This window comes from Falco biarmicus, chromosome 1, assembly GCF_023638135.1.
Source record: "Falco biarmicus isolate bFalBia1 chromosome 1, bFalBia1.pri, whole genome shotgun sequence".
Classification (NCBI taxonomy): domain Eukaryota; kingdom Metazoa; phylum Chordata; class Aves; order Falconiformes; family Falconidae; genus Falco; species Falco biarmicus.
The window spans coordinates 30,134,669-30,143,641 of NC_079288.1; the positions used below are offsets into that span (position 1 = coordinate 30,134,669).

Sequence of the window (8,973 nt, forward strand, 5' to 3'; positions counted from 1 at the left end):
CAGGTGGGGAGCTCCGGACACCCCTCTGCGGCACACGGCTCCGTGGGGGCCTCACTCCGCTCGAGACTGACTGGCACAAGGGGCTCAAATCTCAGGGGGTCAGAAACACTGCGTCAGGGTGTATTCAAAGAGCCGGCACAGAAACACAGCCCAGGGGGGTTTCAAGGTCACGGTGGGGGCCGCTAGCGTGGGGTGCTACTGGTATAGATCATAGGAGTGAAAACCTGTAGTATACTTGAACACCCTAAAAGTACCTGTATATATCGTGATCACTGCCTGTAGCCGCCTATGCCTATAGCCAGCTGTTAACTATAACTGCCTATACCTATCTAAATTTGTAGAAACTCAGTGACGTGGCAATATAGGAATTCTCCTGTGCAAAAATAAATAATTTATTTGTAAATGACAATATCTGTAGAAATTCAATGACATGGCAACATAGTAATTTTCTTATGCTAAAAGAAATGACTTCTACTGCATGGAATTAGTCCGCAGAGGGCCGAACGTGGCTTTATCAGTTGCTGGGTCCGTTCCCCTGTGGCTGCGAAGCTGCCTGGCTCCTGGTCATCAGCTAAAGGGAAAGGGAAAAAGAACAAGTGAAAATGCTGTTTGCAAAGAGTCCCTGAGTGGAAGCCACTGATAAGAGCCTCGCTGGTGCAGGAAGGGCTGTAACATCAGCTCACGCCCCTGAACAAAGCGCCGTGAGGAGCAGCAGGGCAGGCGCTGCCCTCTCCTCCCAGCAAGCCCCGCTCAGGATGAGCCCAGCGTGCAGCGAGCCCACAGCACGTCAGCCCTCAGCGCTTCATGCCGTAGCGCACCCGACGCGGGAGCGACGCCACGCGCTCTGCTCTGCTCTGCGCTGGCTGCCTCACCTCTGGATCCGGCGCCTGCAGCTGCATGGAGCAGCCCGTGTGCTGTGTCCTGAGGCTGCTTTCTCCTTCGCTGCTGGTGCTGTCAAGGATGGAGAGGGATGCTTTCAGAGGAAGCCAGCCCACCCACGTCAGCGCTCTCACTGCTAACTGAGCACAGGTCCTTCACACCAGGGAGACTTTGCGGGGGCTGTGAGGAAGCTTCTCCTGAGCCCTGACCCACTTCTTTTGGAGCAGAACCACCAGATTGTACTCAAAGAGCAGAGAGGAAAGCTCAGGTGAGAGCGCTGCCTTGGACAGGGACCAAGGCGCTCTGCGACACTGTCTCCCAGGGACCCTTTTGCCCGTTCTACTTGGCTATAAAAGTCTACCTTTGCTGTTTGACACGCGGATAAGCACCAGCCGCGTTACATGGAGTGACACCCTTTCAGCTGCAAGCACACATGAGGGCACCCAGGTTTGCAGCGCAAGGGGACAAGGCAGAGGACTGAAATGCATTTGTCACTGCCGCCGCTGCTGGGTCGCTGCCGCCTGAAGACGCGAGTGCGCCAGGCTGAGGCTGCGCCCCTGCTCCCAGCAGAGCAAAACTTGTTCCTGCAGCGCCGCCGGCCCCTCACCCTTCGGGGCAGCCCCGGCGCGGCTGCCTGGAACGGAAGGCAGAGGTGTTACCTTGGCTGGCTCGGAGAATATCTCGATGGGCCGGACGTGAAGGGTTCCGAGCGGGAGCACTTGGCAGGCCTCTGAGGGGACGGTGACGCACCTGCACGTTCACAGGCCCCTCTCTTCCTCGCTCTGCCCCTCTTGCCGGCCGCCTTCTTCCTGGCCTTCCCTCGTGAGGTGGGAGCGGGCAGCTGTGCATTCCTGCCGGTTGCCGTTTTCCTTGGTCTCCTCGGCAGCTGGGCCTCTTCTGCAGGAGGTCCAGGCTCCTTCTTCATGCAGCGACCTGTGCGCCAAGGAGAAACATCTCCTCAGATGACACAAACACAGCGCTTCACAGAAACAGTCAATGCAGCCGGAGAGATTCAAGACCATTCAGGTAACAAAAGTAGAGCCAACTGCCATTCCAGCAGCATACAGCTTTGCAACCAAGATCTTTGAGGATACTGAGTTCTAAGGATTTCATCTTTCTTGCATAAAATGGTGGAGGATCGAAGATTTGTAAATTTTGGAGACCAAACAGGGTAACAACATCTACTGAGCTTGGAACACGCCCAGTGTTCCTGCAACGTAAAGGAAAACCGTGCGTGTGTCAGTCTGTGTTTTGCCCATACCTTGGCACTTGCTTCGTGTCCAGGGTGGCTCTGCTGATTCTTGTCTCTGCCTCTTGGCTTTAGGAGGCATGGAGTCCTCAGCTGCTGGGCGCAGCACACAGACGAGCTAAAGCAAAACAGATGTCTGTCTGTTTCCATGACAGTTTATTCAGACTTATCCCCATAAAAGCACTGCAGAGCATCCCCCCTCAGCAAGGTGAAGGTTAGTAGGGAACTGTTTGTTCGGAAGAGGTAGGTATCGTTTGCTGACACGTGCATTTGCTCTTACCCAGAGCTTAGGAAGAATGACTGGCTATCACAGGACCTGAGCAAAACTGGACCTGGCAGCATGAGCCGGTCCTGCTGAACAGAACCACCCCGTAGCTGGGGCCTTGCCGCCAGCCAGCCAACAACCCTACCTGCTCCTGTTCATGCTTGTGCCTCTCACACCTACACATGACCCTGGAAAGCCAGTGCCAAGCATGGGGAAAGCAGCCCTAGAGTCCTGTCAGGGTAGCTCTGATCAGGTTCCTGATATTGGCCTGCTATGAGTGGCATCTTAAAAACCAAATGCAAAGACAAAAATCAGTTTAACAGTGATTTCCAAGTCATGCTGCCCACAGAAGTGCCCCTCTTGGCTATCCTTGTTATAACGTCATGTTTTCCTGCCGGTTAATTGCATCGAGGAATAACAAAAGGAGACGACAGAAACCCACAAAACAAAAATAGGAACTAGAAAGGAAAGCATCCGTTATCTTTGTGAGATAAAGTCGTCTTCCACCAGCCAGCTGCCATAGGAGGTGGATGGGACTTGTCCTTCCTGTCAGCACGACCATTTAACACGTGGTAAGCTATGAAATTTTGTCAGATCTCATTTCTATTCATACTGACTTTACTATCACCTAGGACAGGAAAGGCCCAGAAGAACCAACCAGCAAAACACAACGTCACTAGTTAGGACTGTAAGAATGCAAAAGAGCCGTGAAAGAGAAAATGAGCGAGCGTAGCGTTTTCCTAGCTTCTCTGTCCTAGCAGCGAAGCCCAGAGGACTGCCTCTTCCGCGGGCACCCCCCTCCCCGACTCTGCTCTTTAGGTGTACGGAAGCATTAAAGCACCAAGCGGTCTAGTTGGTACCTGTCCAGTGTTCTTGAACAGCAGTAACAGCTTCAGCAGCACCAAGACCTGGTGTTCTCTCCATAGCAGAAATACCAGGCAGCAATATCGAGAAGCGTCTGAATCCCCTGCTGAGCGCTGTGCGGCACTCAGCACTTCATAAACCCACCGCTCCTCGCTTAGCCTGAGCTCCCGATAGATTCACGTCCTTAACCTTTCTCTCTCTCTCTCTCTTCACATCTACCCTGCGAGACATTCCTCCATCTCCTAGATGGACAGCCTGCGTTGCCTCCTTCCCCTCTTACCTACACAGGTTACACGCCTCTGCTCCTCTCCCACCTGAGCTGTGAGCCACACATGCTGGTTTTAACATCACTCGGATGTGCAAGGCAAACATTTCTGTTGCGCAACTCCAGGGCCTTTAGTTTAGTTTGCGTTACTAGAGCTTTCAAAATCATTATTTGTCAGTAGGTAATACAAGAAAATACTAAACCTCGTGATCCATCCGCTCGTAGATAGGGTACCGCAAGCCACAACTTTGACACGGCAGGGTGACGGGCTCATCATCTGCAAAGCAAAGCAGAGTTACATCCCCTACCAGAGAGAAGTCTGGCGCAGTTGGATCCCTACGCAACAGGCTGCTGTTCTGTGTCACAGGACGGCAACCTGAGCACACGTTAAGGCAACAGTTACTCTAGTCACACTTGCTGAATTCATTCCACATCAGCAAATCCACGCCATCCAGCGTGAGAGTAGTGTTTTGGGGTCCAAGATAGAGCCAGCGGTCTGCTAAAAAAGCCCACGACTGCCTCCAATAAATCCTTTAGCACCATTTCTCCTTCCACAACCAGCTGACGCTTCATGTCTGCCCCGCTGATAATAGTCTCAGCGATGTCCGGGACGTCACTGCAGAGATGCGCAGTGCTACAGACGTGACCCCACATCCAGATCTTACCTACCCTGCTGCTTAACCGAGGAGGAGCGCAGCTGCCGCACAACCCCAGGCAGAATGTGCCGCGAGCAAACAACTCCCGCTTTCATTGCGAAGCTCGATACTTTGAGACAAAAGAATCGGCAGTGGCCTGGGCTCTCGCCCCAGGGACCTCAGCAGTCCTCTGTGTAGCTGGCTTATACCTTTGCAGTTCTGTTCCACGGGAAAATCAGCCCACTCCCAGTGGCTCTGGAGCTGTCATTACCCAGTGTTTTCCCAGAAAGAGTTACAAACCCTTACGCTTGGATCGGCTGCCAAATGTCCCATATGAAGCTGGTTATTACTCATCTCTGCACCTCACCTCGCTTCTGATTTCTTTGTGCTGCTGAAACATTGCTTCTGCTAATGTCCTTAAGGGGTGTCCCCTACACAGCTGCTATAAATCTGCTTTTCTAGCCCCTTGGGCATTCCCCACAGTGGCCCAGCACAGTTACCTGTTCCTGATTCTCTTCCACTGTGCCGGAGGTCTTGCAAATGTGCATCCTCATCCTCAAAGTCAGACGGTGCACTTCCTCGGGTTTGTACCCCCACTAGCCCGCAGACCCGAGGATGTTCTTTCAGGTCTCGCACCAGTATGTAGCGGTGGCAGTTTTCGCATTCCTCCGTCCGTGTGCTGCAGTAAAGTTCATGGTCAACCATGGCTCTCAAAGGCAGCTGTATTTCGCAGTAAGGGCAGAGGACAAGTCGCAGAAGGCACACAAACGCCTGGAAAATAGAACGAGGGATTATTCTTCACATATGGAAGAGCGAGGCAAAGGTGGAGGGAGGTTCCCCGTTTGCTGAAGAGCTGAGCGGTCCATTCTTTCTTTAGCCAGATCTAAAGCTACGCTGAAGGATAGCCTGGAGTAAGATAGCACGTGAGAAATGTGAAGACCAGCAGGCTGTGTAACCTGTGTAGTCATAAACACGCCAGCTGAAGCACTCCGAAGACTCAGGACATTCCTTTAAAACCTGTCATACTTGGACAGCAGATTCCTTCCCACTGTGCTTCTTGAAGATAGCTTTCAGGGACAGTCTCAAAACCCAGTCCTGATCCCATTGCACTGGGCACTGCTAAGAAAACTTCTCCGTGTGTGTTCTGCGAGGGAACAGATTTACAGCTCACTTACTACTCGGCAAGAATTGCTTGCCTATGTCCTTCACCCGCGACTGAATGACAGGTAAGTTGCCCTTCCAGAGGGGTTACAGAGAGATGAAAGCCCTGTTAGAATAGCAGATGCTGCAAGAATACGTCATCATTTGCTTTACAGGCAAAACTAGAACCACTACGCACAAACGTGCAGGATGAAGTGCTTCCAGGGGTTTGACCTGGTCATATCTTCACCGTTTGAAAATCCTTTGTTTGTCAGCAATAAGCAGACTTAGGTGGCACTTGCAGAGCTGTCTGCAAGGGGGGGCCATAGGAAGGGAAGGGGCTGACATTGATTACAAGATTGCCTGTGACGGCAGCCAAATTGAGTCAGAAATTGAAAAAACCCCTGTTGATTTTACAAACTCTTTTCAAAGTCTGTTGGACATCATGACTTATTAAAATGCACATGACCACTGCAGCAGTCAGAAATGCGTCATGTGAAAGGACCGGAAGAAGTGGAGTTCATCATATTCGGTGTTTCTGAAACAGCGCACCATTTTTCATCCTCATCACTAACAAGGACAAAATCACCAATTATCGCAGATAACCCTTGGATATGAAGACTTGAGCAGGCTCCACTGCTTGAAGGCAGTTTCCAACCACCTTCTCTCAGAGGGTGTGAATTTAGGGCTCGATAAAAAGGGTGCCTCAATCACAATTTGGAGTCCGGCTCCTGGCTGACAGAAAGGCTCTGGAATCGGTGCTTGGAAATGCCATCGAGTAGCTTCAAAACATCTCCTAACATCAACAGATGTTCACCAACCTTGTGGTCCTCCAAGTGTTGTTTTTCCATCTTCATCCCACACTCGCAGGTAACCTACAATAAACAGACCTCATGAGATTAATTGCCACAGAGGACAGCAGTTTTAGAGGAGGAATGCGTTTCTCACCTCCACGTGCTCAGATGCAAAATGGTTCTTCATTTCCGAAATCGGGATGTAAACCTCGCAGTACTGGCACGCTGCAAGAAATCTGCTGCAGTGGACTTCATGAATCGTGAAATTAGAGGCAGGAATATCCTTGTTGCTATGAGAAACATCACAGAGGTTACTTTGCAGAAAATAACACTGACCACAGTTGCAAGCAGTTTTTCACAGCACAAAAATCCTAAGAAAGCTTTTGATGAATTCATGGTTTAGAGAACCGAGTAACTAAAGAGCAAGGCAAGCCCAGCCAGGCCTCCACGTTCCTTCATAGGTGGGATATTAACGCCTATAGCATGCAAAGGTCACAATGTTCACACTACATGGAGATAAAATCAAGGGGGGTGGGTTTCATTATGAGAAAGGCAAATTTTGCAGCATAAACAAGTTATCACCAGGTTCAAGGTGATGAACTAATTAGTAAACTCATCCGTGAAGATCACAGTTTCTTCCTGAAACTAACCGGGCTATGAGAGGTCGAACAGTGCTCTGCTCGGAAAAACTACAGAACAGACCCTCTTGGGCCAGATTTGCTCAGTGAATGATAGCAGTAGCCATCTTACTCTGGAGCCAACACTCCCCCGCTCACCCCCTTCCCAAAAAAAGACTCATTTTCCTGTCTGGAGGACAAGGCAAGGCTTACAAACAGAGAAGATCCAAAAAGAACTGAGGCACTCTGAGCTTCGCCCTTGTTCCTGCCTCAGGCAGGTAGCATCCTTTCTAGACGATGCTCCCCAGACTAAAGCACAACTCAGAACACCAGCATTAGTTCTATAACCTGTTGTGCCTTCCCATGTCACCAAGGAGAAAACCAGCAGAGCCGTTCAGTTTTCTCCTTGGCCAGATCCCGAGCAGGCAACAGCCCGGCAAAGCAGCAAAGTCCAACAGCAGCATCTCAACTGCACGTACACAGCTGCTTGCAAACCAGCCGGGCTGATGCTGCCAGAAACTGCTTGGAGTCCCACGTCCCTTTGGGGAAAAAAAGGGAATGTCTTTAGTTGCTTGTACTCAGGAGGTAACTTCTGAGCTGGCATCGCTGTCGGCGAATGTATTACCGACACCGGTGTGGCTGGGAAAAGGGAAGCGTCATCAGAGAGAAGCAGGAGGTGCCTCTTGGTTCTGTTTTCAACATCCCGGCTTCTGCCAGATGCTGAACCGGAACTTGGAACCATGGAGTTCACGTGTGCCTCGCTGAAAACCAAGTCTTTGTTTCTACCAAATACTTTGGTTCCTGCCTACGTGCTCAAGTCAGAAACTTGAGTCAAGGCTGAGCAGGTTGTCAGGCCCTGACACTGCAGAGCCACGTGCCAGCCGTTTGTAATGAAGGGGGCATGTTCGTTAGTGAGCTGCCCCTCCCAGCCCGTGGCAGCATGTCAAGGGGATACGTATGGATGTGTGTGCAGTGATGGCTCCTGGAGACCCCTGGCAGCCTCCGCTGCATGCCTTACCAGTGACCGCACCGCAGCGTTGCCGCCTGGTTATCGGCGGCCGAGGGCATGGCTGTGTCCTGGGATGAAGAGCCGGGTTCCTCCTGCTGCCTCGGCCCCGGGCCTCCCTGGCGGGGGGCAGGTGTGTAGGGAGGAAGATGGTGAGGGAGGTGGGTGTGTAGGGGGGAAGGAAGATGGGGACGGGGGTGGGTGGGTGGGTGGGCAGGTGGCTAGGGACGTGGGTAGGTGAGCAGAGAGCTCAGGAGAGACGGCTGCGCTCTCAGCACTGCAGGGAAAGCGGCTACGGCAGTGCGAGGGGCCTGGTGCGGCGCAGCACGGGCAGAGCTGCTCCCCGCTCCCGGCTGCGGGCGCTCCCAGCTCTGCGGGGATGGGTCCAGCCCAACAACGCACCCGACAATCCACCCAACAACGCACCCAACAATCGACCCAACAATCCACGCAACAATCGACCCGCGCTCCCCAGCGCCGTGGCAACGGGCGGTGGCACGTGGCCAGGCCCCACCCCCTTTCCCGGCCGGGACCCGCCCCCTTCCCTTCCACGGCCAGGCTCCGCCCCGCCGATGCACTCGGCCCCGCCCCACTGCTCCTGGCGGTGCTTCAGCCCTGCCCCCGGGCCAGCCCAGCTGGCGGCTGCGCAATGTGGTTCCGCGCTCTCCTCATTGCGGCTGGGGCAGGGCACGAGGGCTCTTACGCGCTCTCCTTTTTGTCCTGGATCTCTGCCCTTGCAGGTGGAAGAACAAGGATGTGTACGCAACAGCGATCCACAGCTTGAGGGTGCGTGAGCTGCAGACTCCGGCGTGCATGACTGCAGCGCGTGCTGGCCTTGGGTCCATCATTCCCCTGCAGCTCCAGACTATGCTGAGCCCTCTAGAGATGGAGCTGAGGACGTGCGGGCTTCCCTACATTAAATGGAGTTCCTCGAGGTGAGGAGAACTGCAAACCTGAAGATCAAATGTGAGGAAGAGAGAAAAGCCTACACAAGTGTGTATATTCTTGTTCTGTCAGCGAATGGTGAAAAAAAAAATCAACGTGTGCGCAACAGTTGTAGAGCTAGTTGTTGGCACCCAGAGCCTGCAGCTCCTGCGCTTAGGAAAGCTGTGTTATTACCTGTCTGTCGCGTATTGCCCTTTCCAAGAGCCGGATACATGTCAGAAGAATATTTACTCTTGAATCTTGTCCATTTCCTGGTAGAAGCGTATCTGTAGCTGAGAAATGACTCGGAGTAAGCACAAATACACGCGGAGCTG

General features: G+C 52.6%; 1 protein-coding gene across 1 annotated transcript; it reads right to left on the reverse strand.

Moving 5' to 3' along the window:
* Window positions 1–376: 376 nt before the first annotated feature.
* On the reverse strand, window positions 377–7,776 carry LOC130141703 (uncharacterized). Its single transcript, XM_056322824.1, has 9 exons — window positions 7,727–7,776; window positions 6,246–6,381; window positions 6,119–6,172; window positions 4,658–4,928; window positions 3,726–3,799; window positions 2,141–2,246; window positions 1,539–1,812; window positions 873–951; window positions 377–571 (listed from the first exon to the last, which is right to left on the reverse strand). Exons 1-9 carry the CDS (start codon window positions 7,774–7,776, stop codon window positions 515–517), a joined length of 1,101 nt encoding a protein of 366 aa, XP_056178799.1. The 3' UTR covers window positions 377–514.
* Window positions 7,777–8,973: the final 1,197 nt, after the last annotated feature.

What these genes read in the sequence shown, in the direction of transcription:
- LOC130141703 (XM_056322824.1), bottom strand. Translation starts at nt 7,776, where the DNA reads ATGCCCTCGGCCGCCGATAACCAGGCGGCAACGCTGCGGTGCGGTCAC. An exon ending in ACGCTGCGGTGCGGTCACTG is followed by an intron (nt 6,382 to 7,726) that starts GTAAGGCATGCA and finishes TGTTTCTCATAG; the next exon opens with CAACAAGGATATTCCTGCCT. An exon ending in GACACGAAGCAAGTGCCAAG is followed by an intron (nt 1,813 to 2,140) that starts GTATGGGCAAAA and finishes CTTGGCGCACAG; the next exon opens with GTCGCTGCATGAAGAAGGAG.